This window comes from Rattus norvegicus, chromosome 14 (assembly GCF_021556685.1).
Source record: "Rattus norvegicus strain SHRSP/BbbUtx chromosome 14, alternate assembly SHRSP_T2T, whole genome shotgun sequence".
In the NCBI taxonomy this organism is placed as follows: Eukaryota; Metazoa; Chordata; class Mammalia; order Rodentia; family Muridae; genus Rattus; species Rattus norvegicus.
In genome coordinates this window covers 69,919,179-69,944,514 of record NC_141547.1, presented here as the reverse complement: position 1 = coordinate 69,944,514, position 25,336 = coordinate 69,919,179, and the positions used below count along the sequence as shown (strand labels likewise).

The 25,336-nt window shown below is 41.8% G+C and overlaps 1 protein-coding gene across 1 annotated transcript in view; it reads right to left on the bottom strand.

Annotated features, from left to right (window-relative positions):
- Positions 1 to 24,973, bottom strand: part of Fam184b (family with sequence similarity 184, member B) — a 115,908-nt gene extending 90,935 nt beyond the window's left edge. The window contains exon 1 of the mRNA NM_001305171.1: positions 23,731 to 24,973. Within this exon, the coding sequence (NP_001292100.1) occupies positions 23,731 to 23,877 (147 nt within the window). The 5' untranslated portion in view covers positions 23,878 to 24,973. The remainder of the gene's footprint in view (positions 1 to 23,730) is intronic.
- Between the last annotated feature and the right edge of the window lie 363 nt (positions 24,974 to 25,336).

The following is a 25,336-nucleotide window of genomic DNA, read 5'->3' as shown; positions in this document are numbered from 1 at the left end:
TCCTGTATGTAATATAGAAAACAAATATTTTCTACGTTGCAGTTATTTTGGTTTTTGTTGTTGTTATACATAGCCAAACCTATTCCTATTTAAAAGCTTCTTTCTCAAAGGCAGGTAGATCTTTGAGTTTGAAGCTATGCCTATGGACGTTACACTGAGGGAAATAAGCCAGTTCTAGAAGGACAGATGGCACATGGTTCAATTCATGTAGAATCTAGAAGAGTCACACCTGTGTAAAGTAAGGGTGTTGTACTTTGTTGTACTTACCAGGAGCTGGGGGAAGTGGAAAAAGATAAGTGAGCCTAAGGATTCAGTCAATCAAGAAGGGTTAAGTTTTTAGAGATCTCCGATAAACATTGTACATATAGACAACAATGTACCTAAGATTTTGGTGTGAAATGAGATCCCATGCTAAGTGTTCTTACTGTAATAAAATAAATGAGAAAAAAAGAAAAAGAGAGAGTGAGAGGGAAGGTGAGAGAGAGGACAGAGGGATGGAAGGAGGAAGAGAGAAAAAAAGAAAAAGGGAAGCAGTAAAAACCAATAGGCTTCAGGAGACTTCACACAGCAGTAAAAGGAACTTAAGTTTCTTTGTTTTTGATTTTTAAATTTAGTCTGGACTTCTTCAGGTGTAAATAAAATAAATCCAAGTGTACTGTGTTTCTACTGTGAGAAATGACCCAGTGTAGCCACATAAAATAAGACCTGCACATCAGAAGTATAGACATGGCATGGTTGAATTCTTTGCTTGGGGCTTTGTAAACTGAGTGAAGCCAAAAAGTTATCTGACTGAGTTTTTATTCAGAGAAAATAGGGACAGAAACCCCATTAACTCAATTCCAATTTGTCTGAAAACTGTCATCAGGGGTCTGTCTCAGCTCCCAGAGGATCACTGCATCTTTTTGTAGATAGCTTCACCATTTCCCTCACTGAATTTTTCTTCAAGTCTGGTCTCTTTATCTTTAATATCTACATTCAGCTTTAACGGCTCATGTGATTAAGTTGGGTGACATATATAATTTTCTTTTCTTCAAGTTAGTTTATTTGGTACCTTAATTACATCTCCTAATCCTTCATAGCAACACTAGATCAGTGTAGCTGGGAATTTGGAGGCATTTTAGAAATCTGCCTTCTGTACCGAGTGAAAGGGATATACTGACCCAGTATCAGAGGAAGCGCTGGGGCATAGAAGAATGAGCTGTAAGTACCCAGGAGAGCTCTAAGGAGTGGTTAGTGTCTGCACCTCTCCTTATGCCATTCAGGACTTATTTCACTTCATATAGTGAAGACAGCGACTAATAGTTTCACTACTTTAGTAAAAAGAAAATATCTCTTTTCTAGTGTTTGAAGACTGAATCAAAGAAAGATTCTGATTGGCCCATCTTAAATCTTGTTCTCATAACTGAAAGAAGAGGTAAAATAGCAAGACCAGGGGCTTGGTAAGCTTGGAAAGGGGAGTTGTGGAGGTTTGAATAAGAGAAGTTTCCATAGGATCATTATGTTCGGACGCTTGGTCCTCGACTGGTAGAACTGTTGAGAAAAGATTAGAAGATGTGGTCTTGTTATAGAATTTGGTTGCAGGATTGGGTATTGCTATGACAGGCCTGACCATGCGGTTGGAGAATTATAAAAGACTTGGGACTTTGGACTAGAAAAACAGTTGAATGCTTTAAGTGAGGTTTAATGTGGCATCTTAATAGGAGTTTGGAAGACAGTAGTGCTGAAAGTAATGTGAACTCTGCGGACACAGGGTTTCAGAGGAGAATAGCAGCAGCTGAGACAGAGAGCACTCTTGTGATGTTTTGGCAAAAGATGAAACTTCCTTTTGCCCTTGTCCTGAGACTCTGCCTGAGGTTAAATTGAAGACTTTTGGATTAATGTTGTTGGCAGAGGAGATTTTGACAAGAGACTGCAGCCTGTGGTTATTACCAATCACTCTCATGCAGGTCGACAACAAAAAGGAGCAAGTGTTGCAAAGACATGGACAGAATGTATAGTCTGAGAAGAGAATGAACACCAGTGAATGTAATGGTGAGGTAAATTCCTGCATTCAAGGAGATAAAAAGCTTAAATAAAAGCCTGATACTAGTGAAATAAGTGGAGAGGCACCCTCAGGGTAATTTGTAATTTGTAGAAAACAAAATCTTACACAACATAGGAAAACATTAACAAGACAAAATTTATGCAAATGTCAGACTTGGAGTAGCTACATTCCAGTCCCAGCAGATAGTAGAACATGGCGTCTTAAGCCATAGGATTCTGGATTGAGAGTTAAGAAGGATACAGGACAAGGGTTCTGGGATCTTCCTCCATGGTTAAGGAAAGGCACTGATTCTACCCAACAACCAAGCCTATTAGTGATACCAAACTGGACAATTTCTGCCTTACACAGTCACCTGATGTTTAGTCTTTGCCAGCAACATCTTATAGGCCTGGTCAAGGCATTTCGTATTCGACTGGCTGAAGGTTCTTCCACCAGGCAGTCCTCCCTTCCATCCCCTCCTAACTGTCAGACCTACATGGCAGTCAACAGATATTTCCTGCCTTGACCCAGTGACAGATCTCTCCACAAATATGGATACATTGACATTCATCTTGTTTGCCAATTTTGGAGGAAACTAATTGACATATTAAAAAATATATTATTAAGGCTATTATACTGGGCTTCTGTGGTCCTTTGTTACAAAAATCATCTTTCCTTAATTAAAGAGGGGAAGAAAGGAGAATTACATACTTAGATCTGTGCCCCAGAAGATTTGGGTATGTGTCTGTGATTCTTTGTTGTAACTGGATTTTGTCATTTCGGAGAACTTTTGATGATAACCTTATTGAGTAGGTAATTCTGGGCAATGTTTCAAATAATGATGTATAGTTCCTTAAGAACTAGAAACTTGACATGTGATACAAACTTTTTATTAGTCCAATGGTTCTTGTACTTCAGCATGTATGCAGACCTTTGAGAACTCATTGAAAAAGGAAAGGTCCTGAATCCTACAGAGCTTCCTGTCGAAGGAGGGTGGCTCTTACAACTTTGCATTTTCATAAAGCTCCCTTGTGACTCTGGTAAAGGCAGTTCAAAGATTAAAACTTTAAGAATTGTTGACCTATCGTGGTGGAGATCAGGGGAGAGAAAGGTGCTGTCTTGGATGACAATCCACTAGGTCATAAAACATGAGGAGGTCATAACACACGATGAAGGATTTGTTTCCCGCGTGGCAATGTGGTGAAGACGTTCTCAGCATGCTTACATGAGAGCTGAGGAGCTGCAGGGACATGGAGCTAATTGGCAATAGAGGAGATTATTAAAAGCAACACAGACCTTTGGTTTATCTCCATTTCTGGCATGGGATTTAATTTGGAGATGGACTGAGTATAGGTAATGTCAACTCAGAAGTTTAGGGAACATCTCCTAAACAAAATTTAAGTGCTAGAAGTAGCAAATGGCGTTTGTTTTTTTCTTTCCCGGAATGATACGTGCTGGTATTTGGATGGCCACTTGAGGAGACCCTCTGCTTGACACTGTGAAATGTGCATTCCTGTGCTCTGAGGTGCATGCTCTATTCTGGGGTTATGTCACAGTCCTAGGATGGAACAATTATCCAGACTTAGCCACCATCTGCCTATCTGAGGCCCACCCATCTCCCAAGGAAAGTGGCATCCGTTAGGACATCCTCAAAAGGGTTCAAGATTTTTTGGTGTGTTCCCAATCTTCAGAGTCAATTCATTGCTGCCTTCATATCTAACTCGTCCCTTTGTCCTCCATCTTCCTCATGATCTCCAAAATCATTCTAATTTTTTCATATAAAAGTACTATATGACCAAGATGAAAAATAAAAACTATAATAAGAATTACTCCCAATGGAAAAAGGATACTAATGGGCTCATAGTTTTAGTTACACTCTGAGATTATTTGTCTTTTGAAGTGTAGTTTAGGAACTCCTTAGCACAAAGGAAAGACAAGCCAGAAGAGACTAGAGAAAAGAGCTGTGTATGGAAACAGATACGAAATTGCATTGTTTATACAACCCACATGCCCTGAGCTTGTTGCCTCCAACACTGTACGTTTAGCATGTTGTAACTACTTTAAAAAGTTAAGTGTGTCACCTTGGAAAAACAAAATAGTTGTATTACCCTAATAAAAATCAAAGTTGGGATAAAAATCCACAGTATAAAGGGGTGGTCACACTAACAGTTCACTGTATTTCCTACCAGGCTACTTTTGAACATACATTCTCATAGCTGTGGTCTTGGTATGCACTTCACTTTTATGAAGTAGAAACTTAAGGGTTCTTTGGAAAGTCGGTTGGATGGTGTTTTGCTAAGGCAGACTCGTGAAGGAACTTTGACTGAAGTATACACAGGTTAACAGACGGTCTGCTAAAGCAGCACACGAAAGGACACGTGATGAAAGATTCTTCGCTAATGACACCCATGTATTGGTCTGTCACACACTGAGTAGTTAGTCTCCATTTGTCATGATTCCATAGAGAAAAGCATGCCAAAAAACTTCTGGTGGTGTGCTGAAGTTTTTTGGCACTTCCTTAGCTGATTGGCAGAGTGATGTCAGCTGAGACTGACTCATGCGCTGAGACAAAACATTACATGATGATTGGAGGGTATAAAAAGGACTTGATGGACAGTGAAGACGTTGAGTTATGCTTGCTTATAGAGCTAGCTGTGCAAGCTTGTTGGTCTAGTGTCTGATCTTTATTTCACTGAGAGAGGCACAGCGAGAAATACTCCTAGCATTCCTCATGGTCCATCTGGCTGACCTGTGCTGAGGCAGAGGCCTGGCTGTCTCTGCTAGGCAGTGCCATCACTGCTGATTCGTGTTTACTATCCTGACTCTACTGACCTAGACTGTTGGTGTATCTGTGAAGCGTTTATGAGTGGATCGAGCTGCCTCTTCTGACCTGTGAACTGAACTGCCAATTTCCAGATAACACAGAAAGGATTTGTTCCCAAGAACCATTTTTAAACAGGTCTCTACCTCCATATCCTTTCTTTCCACTACCTCTGGTGGATGGTGAGCTAAATGGGAGGTTAACGAGGTTAGGAACCATCACTAAAAATAAGATTTGAAAAAATTAAAAGTTGCTCTTTTAGTTATTAGTTTTTACTTTACCAGGACAAGGTCTCTTTTTTCATAAACATCACACTTAAAGCTGATATAAAGTCCCACCATGTAGTGCAACAATGTCTTATTGCCAGACATGTTACTTACAGTGCTTTCTTATGATTAAGAGGTATTTCAAATAAAGATCTGCATCAAAGTTTTTCTTATTTTTTTGTCTCTTTCGGATAGATTCTCAGAAATGGAATTCAAGCGTGAAAGAATTGTGAGCATTCTTAGGAGTCACCATACACAATGTTAAATTGCTTTTGCAAGCATCTCCACCATTTTATTACCATTCTAAAGCAGTGTCATACCATACATATCCTATCATGCTACATTTTATTCTTTAATCTTCACTGCTGAAAAAAAAACTTGATTAAATTTTCATGATTCCATTTTAATCCAATGGACCTGGATTCTTAGAGATGCCATTGAGAAACTAAAAATCAAAAGCACACATATGCAGAGAATAAACTTATGTGTTTGCAAACATTTGTAAACAGTTTCGTTATTTCAGTTGTGTTTGATTCATTTTTTTCTTTCTCTTTCCCTCCCCTTCCCTTTCCTTTCTCTGTCTCCCTCCTCTTCTTTCTTTCTTTTACTGGCTCTACCTTCTTCCCCACATCCTATTTCCCTTTCTCCCCCCTTTTCCTTCTTTTCTATTTTTGAGACAGGGTTTCCATGTACAAGCCTTGGGGTGTGACATCCGTCTGCCTACTGAGTGCTTCGATAAAGGAATTTCCTCAGCGCTCTGGCACTGGAGAAAGTCATCTGTTGTTGCACTTGGTTGTTTTGTGCATGGTAGGGATTTGGAAACATCTCTAGACTCCAGTAACTCCCCTAGTTGTGACAACCACAAAAGTTCTTTCAATACTACCAAACTACCCAGGAGAAAGTAGTTTCTGACTGAGAACCATTGTTCTGATGGGAAACACACAGCTCTGTTAGTTCAGGATGCGTTCCAGTGTTCAATTCTTACTCAGCAGCTTGGATCTGATACCCTGTACTCGACGCTTCCGTCTTCTCTTTGCCAACAGAGCCCTAATGTTCCTAATATGAACTCAGGGGGTGAGTTTCATGTAATGTTGCCTGGCCTTGCTGGCTCTGTAGTCATCTATTCCTATCAACTGGGTTTCGTTTGTACCCAGAATTTTGTCCTGAACCAAAGGAGCTGAGCAAACACAGACATCTGAGAAAGATTTCCTTTACTGACCAAAAGAAACCCTTCTTCTCAAGTGGATCCCGTCATGTATCATTTTGATTGGAATTTAGGAACCAATTAAGTAGGTGATACTTCTTAGAAGTAGTAAAATAGTTAAAAATGAGAGATAGGCAAGATCATGGCCACAAGAGTCATCTTTGATCAGAGTTACATCCCCAGTGTGTTTCTGATTGTTGAAGAAATGCTAATCCAGGGAGAGAAACCAGAGAACTTATTTTGTCCCTAAGCAAGCAAGCAAAGCAAGCAGGCAAGCAGGCAAGCAGGCAGGCAGGCAGGCAGGCAGGCAGGCAGGCAGGCAGGCAGGCAGGCAGGCAGGCAGGCAGGCAGGCAAGCTCAGACAGACGGGAGCATAATGAGATTAATTCCAAAAACATTTTAGATAGAAGCAGGAGCTCTTAGTACAGTCATTTGCTCTGTGATCACTGGACAGAACTGCAGTTGGATATTTTTAGTACTAGTGGTGTGGATGGATGAGAAGAAGTAGAGGCTGGGTTGCCGTATCTTGAGCAGAGTACAGGGTGCGATGGGAACAGACAGGAAGCAGGGATTCAGGAAAGATTTTGATCCCATGATTGACATGGGCTAATGGGTGAGTAATAGATAGGAAAGAAAGGTAGACGTGAGGGAGGGCAGGTGGGCAGAGGATGGTCAGGCAGAAGTTTGGATAAATGGAAAAAGTAAGGAATAGTTATTTGGTGGGTTGGTGGGTGGTAGGGCAGATTAGTGGATAGGCAATGGTTAATGGGCAGCAACGATGCTTGGTTGTCACTTTGATCCCTGAGAGCCATGTTCTTAACATGGGAAAGAACATCTGAAGGTTTCGGTGGGCTTAACTCCTTTTGTAAATATGGTTCCATTACAGGGACTAAGAATCATACACCAAAATTGGTTGGCTTGTAAGAGGAGGCTCAAGATATCACCAGCTTACTACACAAAATGTGTATGTGTTCCCAAGGCTTCTCTCTCTGGATACAAGGTTTCATTATGTAGCCCTGGATGTCCTAGAAATGACTAAGTAAATTAAGTGGCTTTAGATTTGTGGCGTTCCTCCTATTTCTGGCTCCTAAAATGTTGGGATTACAGGTGTGAATTACAGTATCTTGGTTTGTTTGTTTGTTTGTTTTTAAGGACAGAAATAACCTACTGCAATTCATATTGTATAAGTGAGAATTGTAGATGAACTACAAATGAGATATGATGACACTTATAAGTGTCTCGTATCATATACAAAGAAAGGTTTGGCCTGCACTGAATCCAAGCAGTTGCTAAAATTAAAATGACTAAATCAACTGGAATACAGTATGGCTGATACCTAAGCACCCAGTAGTTTTAAAAAAAAATAGTTTGAGAAAAAGTGGTTTGACTAAGGGTCTCAATATGTAGCCTTGGCTGGACTGTAATTTGGTGTAGACCAGGCTGGCCTTGAGTTCAGAGACCTCAGCCTCCTGATTTCTTTAATTAAAAAAATGTCACATCTGGCTCCAGTTTCTTAAATAAGAAAAAGGTGTATGTGTGTGTGTGTGTGTGTGTGTGTGTGTGTGTGTGTGTGTGTGTGTGTGTATGAAACTGTACATTAAAAGACAGCAACCAAATAGGACATACAAATCCTGATTTAAAATAACACATATGTAGTGTATATGTTAGAGCTACAAAATAATGTAAGTTTTCTTCTAAACAGGGTTTCTGAAACAGGATTCAGTATGAATGCCAACTACATATTAGGATTTACTGTGAGTTTTTAAATATGGCAATGGTATTGTAGATACGCTATAAATGCTAAAGATCTATGTACATATTTATGTATACACACATATATACATACTAAAACATATACAGATGAAATGATTTTGAGAATCATATAATATAGGAGGTTTTAGGGAGCAGATATTAATCCAAATAAAGCAAGAGTTACATGCACTGGTAATTTTTGAGGTTGTGCAATGGGGCTTGAAAGATATACTAAATGGCTTTCTCTGATTCTATGCTATCAAATTTTAAATCTCATAACAAAATATGATATAATCAATAATTGCCTTGTCTAATAGCAAATGATTTATATTATCAGAATTAAAATTTACCTGCAAGTACTTCTGAGAAATATTATTTTTAGCTTTCCAGTCTGTAACAAATTCTAAATTTAGGATTGAAGGGGTATGTGCATGCATGCATGTTTGTGTGTGTGTGTGTGAGAGAGAGAGAGAGAGAGAGAGAGAGAGAGAGAGAGACTTAATGTAAGTATTCCTTCCCAAATTTATAACTCAACCATGACCTCTCACTTAAACAATTATTAAAACATCCCACTCCCTCCTTGAAATGCGGAGCTGAGTGTCTCGTGAAAATCCTAAATCCAAAGTGTCAGAAACAGAACTGACATCAAACTCTAAGGAAGCCCCATGGTATAACCTCAAAGCAGCCTCTCAGCTCACTACTCTCCTAGAGAGGACTAGAGGAATTCATTAAAATTATCTCTATGTTTCTTCTAGTTACTTCTAGGAATAGAAGAACTAAAGCTTGCTTTGTTTTGCAATTACTAACACACACACAGGCACACACACACACACACACACACACACACACATGCCGCTTTAAAAAATGGTGTCTATTTTTTTAGAAGCAGCAATAATTCATGGTAAATGGTTGTATCTTAGCAGGCATCACTGACCACATATTGGTGAAGAGATCAGAAAGCCATATCCTTCTCATAGCAAAAGCCAGGCAGTTGTCTGATGTTAATCATATTATTTACATAGTTGGCTTTCTCCAGCCCAGTTTTTATATCTCTTAGAAATGTGACAGGTACAACCTTTTCCAAGGCTATTTGACATCTAGGATCTGTCGAAGCCTCTATAGAGAGCTGCACTGTTGAGTTTACTGCCTAAGTGAAGGTGTTCCTCAGTAAAGTTAAAGGGTTAATAGGCACGATTCTTGGAAGCCGCCAAGAGTGACCACTGTGTACTGCTCAGGGATCACTAACAGCTTTGTCCTTTCCACGGCATGTACAATCAAGTAGCATGGGCACAAAATGTGGTAATGTACTTGACTTCAGTGTCTGTATATAGGTAGTGGGGCGAAAGTCAATGCAGCCCAATACGAGTGAAAATAAAGGATTGTTGTAAAGGGAACTAGGGAACTAGGCTCTTTTCGTCATTTCAGAACTTAGCCCAGGAACAAAGATCATGAACTTAAAATCCATTTGACCTTTGCTCTGCAGTACTATGGGTTTAACTTCAGCTTAAATATCAAATTCCTAGAGACTCAAAGGAAATGTGACCTGAAACTTCATTAAACGTTGAGGGGCGGGGAGGCAGTGCCATCCATCAGGGAGTGACTTTCGGTTCCTACCAGTCCCTCCTTGTGCTCCTAGGTCTTGTTTCAATTAGTGACCAGCTCATTTCCCCAGATACTGCACTGCTTCTGCAAACACTGACCCTTGGTGGTTACCTTCTGGATTCCACTTTACCAGGGAGCACACTGTAAAAACCCGGCATGGCAGATCCTCCTGTCATATTGGTAGGGTGTGAATCCGGAAACCATTAGTGCTTAACAAGAGGTTGGTACTTGGAATCAGGCTTCTTACGGATCGTTTTAAAGTCTCCAGCTTTTTCTGTGGTATAGCCAGTAACTATGCCATTCGTATTCTATCTGCCAAGGGGGTTACAGCTCCAACACCTGTCAGAGGAGGAATCTTAGAAATGTGGTGGGTGATTTTTACAGCCTCCATATTTCACATGGTGAATACTGACGTGATCCATCACGTCAGCTGGGAGTCTTTCTCTTTGATCTCCTTGGGTTCCCTAAACATCTCGATATTTACTGAAATGCTTACTTTACTAAAAATTCATACACTAATTATCTTCTAAGCCTAGAACACTTGCAGAACAATACGTCTATCACTACCTTAGTGAGTTTTGCAGGTGAAGAAATGAAGTTCGAAAGAAACAGAAGCTCCAAAGCTCAGTTCAAATCCAGGCTGCCTCGCATCCAAGGTACCCTGCCTCTTGAAAACTAACAAAAAGACATAACTTAGAGTCACAGACTATGCTTGTAACGTTGTTTGCTGTTGTTAGTTAGGCATAAAATATTCTCTTAATTGCCAGTGCATATAGAATCCTGAAGGTCTTCTGGGAAAATGGGAGTCTACTTCTTAGGTCCTTCTCTAAAGCTTAGGCTGATAAACAGAAGCCACCACATTATTGCATATTTTCTAAGAGCTATTTGATCTCTGAAGAAATACCCTTTCTCCAGAGGACTCTGGGACTTGTATTTGCTCTGCTATCGAAAATTGGGGGCTATGCAAAGTCAATGCCAAGAGTATTTCAGTCCTGAATGGACAAGGACCTCGCCCTAAGTCATTTGTTCTCAATGGTTGATTTGTATAGGCTAGGCTCACCACCCGGGGGAACCTGGCAATGTCTCTAGACATTTTGGGTTGTCACGACTGAGAGAGAGCTGTGTATTAAGGCAAATACTGCTGAACTTCCTACCATACACAAGATGGTTCCTACCATGAAGAATTAGTTGGCTCAAAAATGTCAAAATTACTCAGGCCGAGACTGCCTACTTTAAGTGGAGAGCAATACTCTAGGCTTCATGCAAAGCCACAGGTCAGCAGCAAAGGGAGCTCAGGATGGGGATGTCTTTTGCTGTCAGCCTGGGCTTTCAGAACTTTGGGAAAGTAGGAAGAAGCCAGAAGGGCACTTAGGGCTTCTATGAGGAAGCACCAAGTTAAAGGATACAAACATCTTCCTTCTCCAGGAGAAACAAGAGCAGAAGAAGCTAGGAGCCCCTCTTTCCAAAAAGACGTACCCCTCCCACACAACCTCGGCAAGGAGGAAACAGGAAGTGGCCAGCTTGGAAATTCACAAGGGGTTTCATTTCACTTTCTTTTGCAGCAACCTGGAAGTAGGTGGGTAAGCTGAGCACCGTGCATATTAGACAGGTAGAGGCACGGAGCCCGGGGAAAGTTCAGAAGCTCATCTACCTAGTGGAAAAGCAGGAGCAAGAAACAAGGCCTTTGATGCTGGAATGGGTTGAACTGTGTTCTCATTTTACTCCACATTCGTATGTGGCAGCACTAACTTCCAATATCACTGCATTTGGAATAAAACTGTAGGGAGACAATAATCTCTCTCTCTCTCTCTCTCTCTCTCTCTCTCTCTCTCTCTCTCTGTGTGTGTGTGTGTGTGTGTGTGTGTGTGTGTGTGTGTGTGTGTGTGTGTAAAAGGACAACTTGTAGGAGTTAGTTCTCTCCTCCTACCACATGGATCTCCCTTTTCTCCTAGGAATCAGTAGGTCATCAAACTTAGTGGCAAGCAAGAGCACTTGCCTTTTACCTACAATCTGTATGGTCCCTGTGGGTGGTCCCCAAAGGTAGGTAATTGAGTTAAAGTCACAAGGTTGGGACTGGTATACTCCTGTAGGAAGAGGAAAAACCTATAGCTTCTTTCGCTCCATGTGAGTACTCAAGAAAGACCACGTGAAGAAACAAGATGAAAGGAAAAAAAGCCCAGAAAAACCCTGCCATACCTAGATCTTGGGCTCTCAACTTTCAAAATAATGAGGAGAAGTAAATACTTGGTGTGCTAGCCACACATGCCATGGTGTTCTATTATGGTAGTCTGTGTAGATGGAGAAAGATGCCCACAAAAAGCTCTGTACCAGGCTCTCTCAACCTAACTCATCACCCCAGTAATCCTCGCTCATTCATGATGGTAAAGCCGCCAGTGACCATCTCTGATTTTGTGACTTTGTTCTTTTCAGGCGTCAGCCCACTTCATTTCTTTGTCCTACCTTCTACCAGTCAGCATTCTGTCCTTTATGAAGGTTCTTTTTCCTTGTTTCTTGGTTTCTGAAGTACCACCTTCACTCTGAGTCCTGGGTTCCTTCCTGGGGCCTTTATCATTGGCTAGTAAGTTCAGTTTTTGATAGGATTCTTTTCTCTCCCTGAACATTCTTCCTGGGAAAGCTGCTACAAGATCTATGTCCATCCGGATCTTAGGCACTGCTCATGAAGGTTAGTAATGGTTGAATGATGGTCTGCTCTCAGTACTACGATTTGGATTGTCTGGACTCTAGCTAAGAGCTGAAGTTGGATGCACGTATGCTCCCTTAGCACCAGTGGTAGCTCAGAGCATGCTCTCTTCCAGTGATGGCTAATCTTCATCTTCACAACTCATTTAAGGTCTCTATGTTCACACTCTCTAATGTTTCAGAGGCCAAATTAAGTCTCAGAAAGAAGCCTATCATTATCAATGGGATGAGGGAGGATCTGTAGGTTGGTGGGGGAGTACAAGGTATAAATATGTGATCGCTGAAACAAACATAACTGTGCAGTCTACAAAGTATCTACCTGTTTAAATATTTTATAAGCTCCTTAAATTATCTGTGCTTTTGCTTAGAGTGAAGTTGGGTCATCATGTCTCCATTCCAATTTTGGATAGAGCATCTATTTCTAACTGTCAATTCCTCTGACTTGTTCAATCCACCTTCTAGAAGCCCTCGCTATTGCAGTCTATATAGCTGGACAGCTCTCCCCCTACAGACACGTGTATGACTCATTTCTATGTTTTCTACACTTCTGAGATGCTATACTGATGGCACTTCTAAATCCATTTCACACTTCTTGTTCTATTCGTATGTTATCCTCCTGTCTGTTGACCTCAGCTTCCGAGGTCTCCTCAAGTTCTCAGTTTCAGCTTGTCTAAGTGGCAGTGAGGAAACAACCCTGGGCAGCCCTTTTAACCCCTGATGAAATGATCTCTACATTAGTTGTTGTTAGTGACAGTAACTATGCATTTGGCAATGAAAACTGACATTAGGTCCCTCCAAAGGAGAGAGAGGGCAGTTATTGGCTAGTGTTCTAGTTTTGCTTTTCTATGGATTGGTTTAGATTACACTTAAGAGTACATGTGCATACATACACACACACACAGAGAGAGAGAGAGAGAGAGAGAGAGAGAGAGAGAGAGCAGAAAGAGAGAGAGAGAGAGAGAGAGAGAGAGAGAGAGAGCGTGCACCATACTTGGTTCTAATTGTCTGTCTCCTATTTATTTAGTTATCAGATAATTTGATGGTTTTCCACAGGACAAATGGGCCTCGCTCCCAGTGGCTGAGGACAGGAGTAGCGAGTCTGGATGAATGCGCTTTGGCATCACAAAGAGGGAAAGCTTTGCAAGATGGATGTTGGCAGCATTGTTGGCTCTTGCCTGCTGTATTAATTTCTCCCTTAAAAGAAAGCTGACCTAATTTTTCCAGCCCGGAGCCCTAATGGACTCTTATTCAGAGGCCATCCTTCTCCTACATAAAGAGCTGCATTGTATTTAATGATAAGCCTTTTAATGGATTTTGCTATTTCTGGGTCTCTGGGAACATGTCATTAATGAGTTTGCAAGTGCAGGGAATAGCAGATGCTTGGGCGGGGGGGGGGGGGGGCGTGCTTTTCAAGGACAGACTGCCCTGGGAGGAAAATGAACAAAACCTGAAACGGGTTCTTTTTTCCCTCCCTTGGAACTGGCCTGGCGTTAACTAAACTCTGATCTAGATAAACTTAGGTTTCAACATTTGAATGTCTGACTCCCTAGCACCTGTCTGTGTGCCTTTATGTACAAGTGTTTCTGCCATAAATCCACTGCAACTTCGTCTGCAGAATGTAAAACTAGACAAAGAGACACATATGAACGAAGAAGCCAACATTCTCCAAACTGATTTTGGTCATTGCCTGTTTAAAAGCTTGAAGAGAACAAAAGGAGAAAGATGAGGAGGGGGATGGTGTGAGTTAAACCCTTTAACTGCAAGAAGCTATTTAGCCTGGGTCCAAACCTGCATGTTGTTAACCAGAGGTTCCCCACTTCAGAGAACAGCATGTTTGTCATTATTTATTACTCCACAAGGCAACTCCAAACCGTACCTCTACAGGAGAACAGCTCACGGTGGTACTGAACCCCATGAAATACTCACGGTGGTAGAGCTCTGCTGTCTGTGCATCTCTTGGTGTTTACAGTGAGATGGCACCCGGGAATGACTTCTTTACAACTGGAAGTTTGCTTACACATCCATTCTTTAATTTAGATCTCACTGGCCCTTCCCTGAGCCCTGACATCAGTGGTGATACTAAAGATGTATTTAAAAACTTCCTCATCTGGCATCAGTTCACACTGTTGAATGAGTTCCCAGGCAGCAGTGTGTTAGAAGCTGTTGGTAGTTTAAAGAGGATGAAGGTAAGAAACAAACCACATCAGACAAAATGCCATAAAACAACAAAAACAACAATAACAACAATGCCACCAACAAAATCCTTGATCATCTCAAAGAATTGTCCAACTGTCTGCACTGTCACCTTGGAGCTTACTTAAAATGTGAGTTCTCAAACTGATTCTGATGATTCCTAGGGGATTTCAGAAGTGATGTGAGAAGGGAGAAGCCTTTGGTGGTACTAGAGAGAAGTATAAGACTGTTTCATGTGGTCACAATATCAAAACACCCCACTTTAAAATCACAACTTTAAAATCACAACTTGATTCTCTCAGAATTCTAGGAACCAGGAGTCAAAAGTCCACATTACTTCAGGATTTGCTCCCTTATGAGCCTCAAAGGGACCATTTATTCATTGTTTCTTCCACTTTCTGGTGGCTGCAGGCACTCTTTGATCTGTGGTGTACCTCTACAATCCTGCCTCAGTTTTTACATGTCCTTCTCCTCCTCTAGACCTTCTTCTATTCTGTCTTAAGCCATTGTCTTAGTTAGGGGTTTATTGCTGTGAAGACACACCATACCAAGGCAACTCTTCTATAAAGGCAAACATTTAGTTGGGACTGGCTTACAGGTTCAGAGGTCGAGTTCATGATCGTCATGGTGGGAAGCATGGCATTGTCCAGGTAGGCTTGGTGCTGCAGGAGCCAAGAGTCCTACATTTTGATCTGTAGGCAGTCAGGAGGAGGCTCTTTGTCTACACTGGGTAACGCTTGAGCATAGCCCATCCATAGAGTCACAGATTTCCTCCAACAAGATCACACCTACTCCAGTAAGGCCACACCTCCTAATAGTGCCATTTCCCATGGGTCAAGCTTTTCAAGCATGTGAGTTTATGGGGGCCAAACCTATCAAGGCATCACAATCATCCTCTGTCATTCTCTAATAAGGATGCTTGTTATTGAATTTAGGGCTCAGTCAAATAACACAAGTCTATCTCATCTCATTGCTTCATTACATCTGCAAGTGCTTTTATTTCCCAATAAAACAGCATTCATAGGGACTTGACATAGACTCTGTGTGTGTGTGTGTGTGTGTGTGTGTGTGTGTGTGTGTGTGTGTGTGTGTTAGTCTTCTATAGTCAGTATCAAGAGAAAACAATATCTACCAAGAATACAGCAAGAAAGAAAGCTGAGTGATCTTACAGGCTTGCATTTCAATGAAACAAGAGTCTTGAGGTCAAGGATCAAAGTTACACAGTGTTCTTTCAGAATCCAGCAGGTGAAATATATTCTTAGGGAAAAAATGTTTTTAAAACATTTGTTACACCTTAGAAGTTTGGGAAAGACACTGTCCTTGATGATACCAAAGATGCAAAAGTGGGTCTTTCTACTTCTTGCTTTAATGTCCTATAACTAAGAAAAAGGCTTTCTGGGGAGACCAAGGTCAATGACTTGCCTCTCATCTACATGCTAGTATGTTTGCTTTTATTGGGCCTCTGAAATATGAGAAAGGCATTTGTTTCTCTGATACTTCAAACTACCATAGAGCATTTTCTAGGTATATTCTCAGTCCCTGGAGCTCATAATATACCAAGCAGTTTCAAAAAGGCTCATTAAATAGTCAGAAAGTGAGACAAAAGCTTGGGATGTGATTATGTCGACGTAGTTTGAAAGTAATGATGTCACGGGATGTGGTGGTGAACACCTTTAATCCCAGCACTCAGGAGGCAGAGGTTGGCATATCTCTGTGACTTCAAGGTCAGTCAGGTATAGTGAATTCTAGGACAGTGAAGGATACAGAGAAAGACCCTGTATCAAAAAACAAAGCAATAACAACAATAAAAACGATGCGATTTCCTGTGCCTAAGTGTCTTCTGCCGCAACAGCCTTTCCACAGACCTTCGACTGTGAGATCATCTATTGCTGTGTTTGAATGTGAATATTGTCTCTGTAACTGTAGAGATCTGTTTGTGTTTAGATTATGAGAAGAGAGTTGTAATTAATGTCTTTTTTAAAAGGTGAGCTTTATAGCGAACAAATCGAACTCTCAGGAATGTTTGGTGTCTGATTGTTTGAAATGTCATTAAGTATTTTTCCATCTATGGTGCTTCATTTCTATCTCTCCCACCCTCACAGGCATCTACCTGTATCAACGTTGAGCTCTGCTAAAGGAGAGAACCTCCAGGAAAGAATCTGGTGGGCGTGTGAAGGGAGAGGTCAAAAGAGTTGAAAGAGTTAATGAGAAAATCATATTATTGACATAGTGAGGAGGAGAAACTAGAATTAATCAAAATGTTGGCAGGGATTATTTCAAGGAAACTTTGTGATCATTCAGATTATTTAAGGCTTTCCCGGTTCTCCCTTAGTCAACTGTTAACATGATAATTCATTTCTGTATACAAACAATAGATGATCTTTCACAAGTCCCCAGTTAATTCCCACTTAGAAAAATGGATCTTTTTTTGGGTCCAGAGTTGCCTGTTTATACCAGCTTCATTTATTATTGTAATTATGCAATTTAATGCTAGACTACATCAATTGTTATTTATATGAATAGAAAGCTATTGCTGAAAGCTTCTGACAAAAAAAAGACAAGTTTCTAACAAAACAAAACTCACACATACATACTAGCCAATCAACCAGAGCCAATACAATATCAAATTAAGTGTTAAAAAGAAGTAAAAAAGACTAGCAAGTGGGCTCAGACTCAGGTGTATGTTGTATTCTCAGTCTCCATGTGAAAGACACCAATATTGGAAAAATAATACAGATGCTTTATGGTGTCTTAGTTTAATGTTACTGTGATAAAATACCCTTTACAAAAGCAACTTAAGGTAGAAAATGTCTATTTTGGCTTACATTTCCAGAGGGATACGGGCAGTCAGGCTGGGGAAAACATGGCAGCAGGCAGGGACAGCATGGCGGAGGAAACAGGAAGTTGTCTGATCACATCATATCCACACTCAGGAAGCAGAGGATAAACAAAGTAGAGACCAGCTATACAACTTAAAGATCTGTCTCAAGGGACCCACTTCCTCCAACAAGGTTCTGCCTTCCTAAAGGATCCTCAACCTTCCCACACAGTTCCTCAAGTTGGGAAGCAAGTGTTTAAACACATGAGCCTATGGGCAATATTTCACATTCAAACACAGCAATAGGTGATCTCACAGTTGAAGGTCTGTGGGAAGGCTATTGTGGCAGAGGAGACTTGGGCATAGGAAATAACTGCTACAAGTAATTGTGGTAAATAATTTATTATAGATGAACAAATTTCATTCTAAGTAAAAATGGGATTTGTGCTTCAAAAGAAATCATTATTGGGTTTGAAATGTTGTTGTTATATGCTTTGGTTCACATTAAAGGATCATTCTTGCAACAATATGAATGGTGACAATGATCACTGAGAATGCCACAGCAGTACTTCAGGGCCAGAATTAAAAATACCACTAGAATGTGAGGGTAGAAATGTGAGGGAGACTAGAGTAGACTAAGTTTTAATTTTTTAGGGACTAAAAGACCTTATATAGATAGCTAATGGCATTCAGTATATGGAGTTATAAAATTATTATTATATTCTACTTCACAACATTGTTTTACCCTCAATGAAACCTTTAGGCTGAATAAGGTGGTACACGACTTTAATCACAGCACCCAGCAGGTACAGGGAAGTGGATCTCTGAATTTGTCACCAGCCAGGTCTACATAGTGAGACTTATAAAAGGAGGAGGAGGAGGAGGAGGAGGAGGAGGAGGAGGAGGAGGAGGAGGAGGAGGAGGAGGAGGAGGAGGAAAGGAAGGAAGGAAGGAGGAGCTTCTTCCCATATCAAATTTGAACTGCATTCCTTAGCAAGTTATGCATGCCAACAACATATTTTGGATAATTTATTCGCCTACTCTTGGTTGACAGACTTTTAGCTTGTTTCTAATTTTTAGCAATATATAAGTACTATCTCTATGAATAAACATTCATGGACCAATTTGTATGGAGACAGGTGTTTTCATTTCTCTTGGGTACTAGCAATGTAACTGTTGGATCATGTAACATTCTGTCCAACTATTTAGGGGAAAGTTGAACACTTTTTCAAAGTGGCCAATCAATGTGTAGTCCTACCATCAATGTAGGAGGGCTTGAGATCACTCTGGTTGCTGCTGTGTAGAGAAAGACTGAAGGAAGGCTGTGGGGTGGAGGTGAGGAGGAGGGAGAAGACGAGAACGGTAATGGAAAGTTGAAACATCTTTGTGGGGTTCAAGAACACTCATCTTAGGGGAGCACTTTATACTGTTTTACAGCTATGATGCAAAGAATAGTGAACTCTCTTTACATCAGGGTTATGTCATTAAATTTTAAGATTCCAACATTGTGGGCTTGTTAAAACAGATCTGTAGTTCTCAAAGGACAAACTGCTTAAACATCTGTCCCCAAACAAGCTCCCACAAGCACAAGAATATTTTCAGAGAAGTAGATGGAGTCAAGTCAGAGGATGTAATAAAACTTGCACTCCTTTAAGCCAGGAAAACACAGGGCTCAAGTGGCAGCCTGTGATGGAGGACGCCTTTGCCAAGGGCATCATTCCTATTGCCTCACCATACTTCCTGGCTTCCAAGGCCAGAGAAGGACTTGCTTTTCTCCAGTTTACTAGGGTAACAGTTTACTCCATAGTTTACTGGGCAGCTATGTTCACCCTCTACAGAGCATCAAGATGGGAAGTCAACAGCCGCCAGGCCTCAGATCTACTGGCACTGGGCTGTAACCTCTCTTATGTTAGGAAGCCTCAAGTCAAACCACAAGGGTTCGTTCCAGTTTAGGACCACTACTGCATTCGGTGTGCCCATGTATGTGCAAGTTGGCATGTGTGTGCATGTGTGTGCTTAACTGGGAATCAGTCTAGGGCCTTATGTATGGTAGGCAAGCACCCTACCATTGACTTACATCCCCGGGTGTTCTAAATTCTGAGACAAGGCTAAGTTGTCTAGGCAACTAACTCATTGTGTAGCTGGACAGGCTTGAACTTGGAATCCTTTGCCTCACACCTCAGCCTCTCAAGTAGCTGGGATTACATTGGGCAAACGATGAAACTCTGTTATCTATACACAGCAGAGAACTATCCACTCATGCAACAGAAAAAAATCCTGTCATTTGCTGCATCATGAATGGAGCTGGGTGGTATCAGGGTAACTGCAGTAAGTTAGGTACAGAAAGAGAGAAACTGCATGTTCTTGCCTATATGGAGTAGCCAAAATAATTGATTTCCTGAAGGCAGAAAGTAGAGTAGTGGTTCCAGAGACTAAGGCGTGTAAGGAGGAAGGTGACAGACTGGTGACTGAATGAAGTGGTTCAGTTGGAGTAGGTGGAATGCCTTCTAATGTTCCCGAGAACCACAGGGTGACTATGGTGGATGACAAATAATTGTGTCTTTCCAGATAGCTAGAAAAGAGTTTGAATGGTATCACCACAAAGAAACAGCAAATAGTTAAGGTGATGGAGACACTGATACCCTGAGTTATAGTGTGCTTGAGACATCTGTATTCCACAACTATGTACAGACTTTATGCATCAATTAAAAATTAAAAATAAGCATTAAGAGTGGAAGATTTTACTTTTCGGTATGCATCTAAGGGCACATAAAGACTTGCATATGGATTCATCATGTTCATAGATTACTGTTTATGTTAACCAAAAAGTGGAATCCAAAATGATCAATTGGTGAATAGATAAATCAAGGTAAAGCATACACGAGATAGCAATATAAGAGATAGATGCATATGTGACATTATGTGATAGGACATGGATGGCCCTTTAAGAAAAAGCCAGAAATAAAGGATTAAGTATTGTATGATTTGAAATACCCACAAGAAATAAACCTGGATATTTGGGCTGGAGGGAGAGATGACTTAGTGGCTAAAAGTATCTGTTGAACAACCACAACAACAAGAGTTCGAATTCCAGCACCCACACCACATTCAGCTTTCACACCAACTTTGAACTGGGTAGAAATGAAAAGATAACCTAGCTTTGCTGGCTACCAGCCTAGCTGAGAAAACTAGAGCCTCTTGCTTCACAAAGATGACCTTGCCTCCCTCACAGGTATAAGCAGGGAGCAATGAAGGGGAACACTTGCTGTTTTCTTCTGGCCACCAGCTTGTGCACACACAGCATGTGTGTATAGACTGACTCAGACTTGTAAACACTAAAATCATTAAATAAGTAATTGTTTTTGGAAAAAGACAGAAAGGAATAAAAGGTTGCTTAGTGATGGGGGTGTGAATAGGAACTACCTTCAAATGTGCGTGAGAAATGAACTCATTCTCCAACTAGACTTTATGAACCACTGGACACAATTGTGTTCACTAAAACCATGTGGCATTGAATCAACAGGTGAAAAAAAAGCTCTTTTGTAGGAGAAGCCACTTAAAAACCTTTAGTGGAAAACATCATAGATAAGTAGCTATGTTGAAACACAGTTCTGAGACCGAGTTGAAAGCCTCAAGCGCTCAAACCAGTCACAGAATATAGATCATTTTATTAATCTCACAGAACATGGGAATGGAGACCGAGAAAGCAAAGGGGAAGAATGGCAAAGGAAAACCATGAATCATGATGAAAGAATATTAATAATCATCTGGATTAAATTCACCCATCGGGCTGAGGATTTAGCTCAGTGGTAGAGCGCTTACCTAGGAAGCGCAAGGCCCTGGGTTCGGTCCCCAGCTCCGAAAAAAAAGAACCAAAAAAAAAAAATTCACCCATCAAAGAAAAGCTCATGGAAATAACTAAATGCGCAAATGTAGAAAATATGCACCATACAAATAGTAGGCAAAAGACCCTACAGAGTAAGGACCAATCATGACTGGTAATGGAGAACAGACTCTGAGAAATAATAATCATGCACCAGGGACGGTGTTCACCTTCTGTATTGCTGGGTCTTCATGGCTTAGCAAAAACAGGTGTTCCATAAATATTACTGAATTGAATAACTACTCAATTACATTGAAATGATCTATTTATGTGTTTGACATATCACAAAGGAAGGGCTATATTTTTGTGAGGGTTTCTATTGCTGTGATAAACACTATCAGCATAAGTGACTTTGGAGAGAAAAGGGCTTATTTCATCTTGTAATTGGTAATCCATCATCCAAGGAAGCCAGGGCGAGGCAGAAACTGAAGCTGAGGCCATGGAGGGGTGCTGCTCATTGGCTTGTCCAGCCTGCTTTCTTATAGTACCCATGACCACCAGCCCAGGAATAACAGCACCCACACACACCTAGACATGCCAACTGTAATTTTACACTACAGACTCGCCTACAGGGAAATCTTAGAGACATTTTCTCAGTTCAGAGTCCCTTTTTCAAAATGACTCTACTAGTCGAGGCAGGACCTGCCTAGGATTTGTTGCACCAATATTCATTATATGGAACTGGTGAGATGGCTTAGTGGTTAAGAATATTTGCTGCTGTTACAGAGGATCTGAGTTTGATTCCCAGCAACCACATTGGGTGCCTCACAGTCACCTGTCACACCAGCTCCCTGAAATCCCACATCTTCTGGCTTCCATGGGCACCCATCCAATGTGGTATATGACACACATGTACACATAGATAAAAATGATGTTCAATACTTTAAATACAGCAGGCACCCCATAAATCACCACTATCACAAGTCAAGGATAATTCTTTCATAAATTTGCCCTTCTTTCTGCACACACTGCCATGGCCTTTGCTCCCCACTTTCATAGAACTCATAATTTGAAGTATCACATGTAGCTTCTGTTATGTGTTTTTAATTGTTCTTGCTATTTCAAATCTTGCGTCCCTTCCAACAAAACAAACACTTTAGCATTTTGAAGACAAGGAAGGTGCTGGATACTATAATTGCTTTTTCGGATACTTAAATCATTTTTATATAATAAACTTAAAGAAGTTTTTTTTTGAGCGGCACTGTTAGACAACTGTAGGCTAGACATCATGGCACAAGTCAAGGCTTCCAAGAGATGACTGTCTGGAGACAGGCTCATATGCAAAGACTGTGAAGATGGCAATGGGAGGTCAGGAGAAGAAAGTTAGTGTGGTTCTGTTTGAAGCCTGTGTTGTATTCCTTTTGGCAGAGCAGTGTGTGGTAAGGATGCCTATCCCGTGCTCCAGGAAAGTGGGTATGCAAAGTAAGAGGAAGATGTTTAGGGAAGAAAGCAGAGGGGCCCTTCATTATACTCTAGGACAAAAGCTGGAGCTAGTCTTTACTGGTTGGCATTGTGTTAGGAGTAGAGGCCAAATGGAAAACACCAAGTAAACAATGAATTTAAACCACTCAAACTCTACAAGAAACCCATCTCTATAGATGTGGGGGGGGGGTGGGAATCTGTGAGTTGTTCCTAATTGGGAAATTGCCAGGGATTAACCTGCATTGGCAGCATCTCAAATACACTTGCTGGATATATTCAACAGAGATCCTGAGATGAAGTAGGGATATGGGCTGGCTGACCTCCCAAGGTCTTTTCCGCTACCACAATCATATACGGAACCCTACTTTTTCCCATTTATGATCCTACACATGCCTGTAGTCCGTTTGATAGTAAGTCCCCTGGGCAGCCTTCCAGGGTTAGTACGATGCCACAAAAGGCTGTTAGCACTCAACAAACGACTCAAATATTTGTTGAATGAAGGGATAAATGAATCGTATTTAAATAGGTCTCTCATGAGCTCCCCAGCTGTAGAGAATAAAATCACAACATTCCAGGCATGATGATGGTTTGAAGGTTTGAACAGAGCTAGCAAGGAAACGTGATCTCTCTCTCTCTCTCTCTCTCTCTCTCTCTCTCTCTCTCTCTCTCTCTCTCTCTCTCTCACACACACACACACACACACACACACACACACACACACACACACACACACACACACACACACACACACACACACACACACACACACACACACACACTAACCCTCTAGCCTTGTGAAAACACAGCCCACCTGCTCAGCCGGCAGGCTGCTGCAGGAGTTTCCTTGGCAAAGAATCTTGTCTGCTGCTTCTAAATGCAGTCTCCAGAAGGTCACTTCACCAGATATAGAACAGCTTCCCTTTTGGTCTCTAAGACAAAGTTTGTCCGGATTCAGTGCGGGTCTCCCCTGGGGTGCTTCTACACTCCCGCCCCAACACTGGGTGCCTCTGGCGCACAGCTGGTCCGCCCGCAACACCCCGCCTTACCTTGGTGAGCTGAGCGATTTTCTTGCACATTTTCACGTGCATCTCAGGATCGCAGTCCATTCTCCAGCCTGAGCCACCGCGGGCGTCGGCTTTAGAGCCGGCGCAGGTTCCTGGCGGGTGAATTTTGCTGTTGAGGGCTGATGCCATCGCTTTAAGCAGCCCTGCACTGAAATGCTCTGACTCCCGTTCTCACTGCTGGCTGTGTGCACGTGCGTTCGAGCACGGGGCGGGAGAGCTTTCTCCAGAGAGGTGGCACTGCAGTCCTGCCAGCACAGCCGCGTGGCTCTCTTTCCGGAGGTGTCTCCTTCCCGGGCCCACTCGCGCACCACCTTCCTCTGCTCGTGCTCGTTCGCGGGCTAGCTGGCTCACGGGCACCCGCACCCTGCAGCGTAGCGCTGGCGCCTTGCACGTGAGGTTTACCATCTGCGGATGCTTCCGAGAGGGTGCGGGCTACACCTGCAAGAGGACAGCTTCGGAGGGGTGTTGGGGGACCAGGGGTTGCGCTGGACAGTTTTTCCCCTTGGGCAATTGGGTGGCACGGAGCTTCCAACTCCACTGTGAGCGATCCAGTCAGAGGTGGATAGCTCATTGAGCCAAGAGGAGGAAATGCTATCTTTAGTCCCTAGCAGACCCGCAAATCAGAATGAAAATATTCAAAAATGCTGTGGTAGTAGATGGGACAGGTGAGACAGCGGTCTAATTTCTGCAACCTTGATGTTTAGAGTTGAGGGTGAAGATAGGACGCCTTCAGAATGCTGAAGGGCGGGCATGGGAATAAGAGAGCTAATGGCTGATTCTAGGAGGTTGTGATCTGGAGCTCAAAGTGGGATAGCTGGAATCTCAGAACTACACGGTGGGACTAATTGGAAGTCCCCTACCCGACCTTGGATAGGAACCTGGTCAGCAACAAATGCCAGAGATCTCCCAGCATCGTCCACTCAAAGGTCACTAGTGACCGAAACTTGGGGGTTGGGGTGAGCACATAACTCAGAGTAGGGAAAGGGTTAGCGACAAGGAGAAAGAGTCCTGTGAGAGCTAGAAAGGGTGGTAGTGAGAAAAGAAAGCGCTAGGAGCATCTGATGGGGCTGAGAAGCCAAGCCTACCCAGTTAAAGTGAAGGGGCACATCAAACATCAAACATCAAACATCAGACAGACCCGAGGCTAAATCTTGTCACATTCTGAAGTTGCTGCCCTAAGTTTGAGAAAGGAGGTAGGTAGGAGCCAAAATTCTTTGTCTTCCTTTGGTTTTAAAGAATAGACTTTGAAAAACAAGACAGAACCCTGGTCAGATTTTTCTGAAGTGGGAATAGTGCCATTATTATGAGTTTGCCTGGCTAATATATTTTATTTTATAAACTTCTTGCCCTCCAGGTGCCAATACTCGTTTTTATAGGTGATGAAAATTAACTATTTGGTCAGGTGGTTCTAGATAGCAGTTGGGCGTGAACTGGGGACACAGACAGCACTGCTGTGAACTCCTATCCACCTCACCAGGCGTTACAGAGGAGCAACCAAGAAACCCTTAGGCGGATCTCACAACTCCTTGGGGCAAAAATTGCTGGTGTTCAGAGTCACGAGAATCCATGTATTAAATACAAGCTCCCC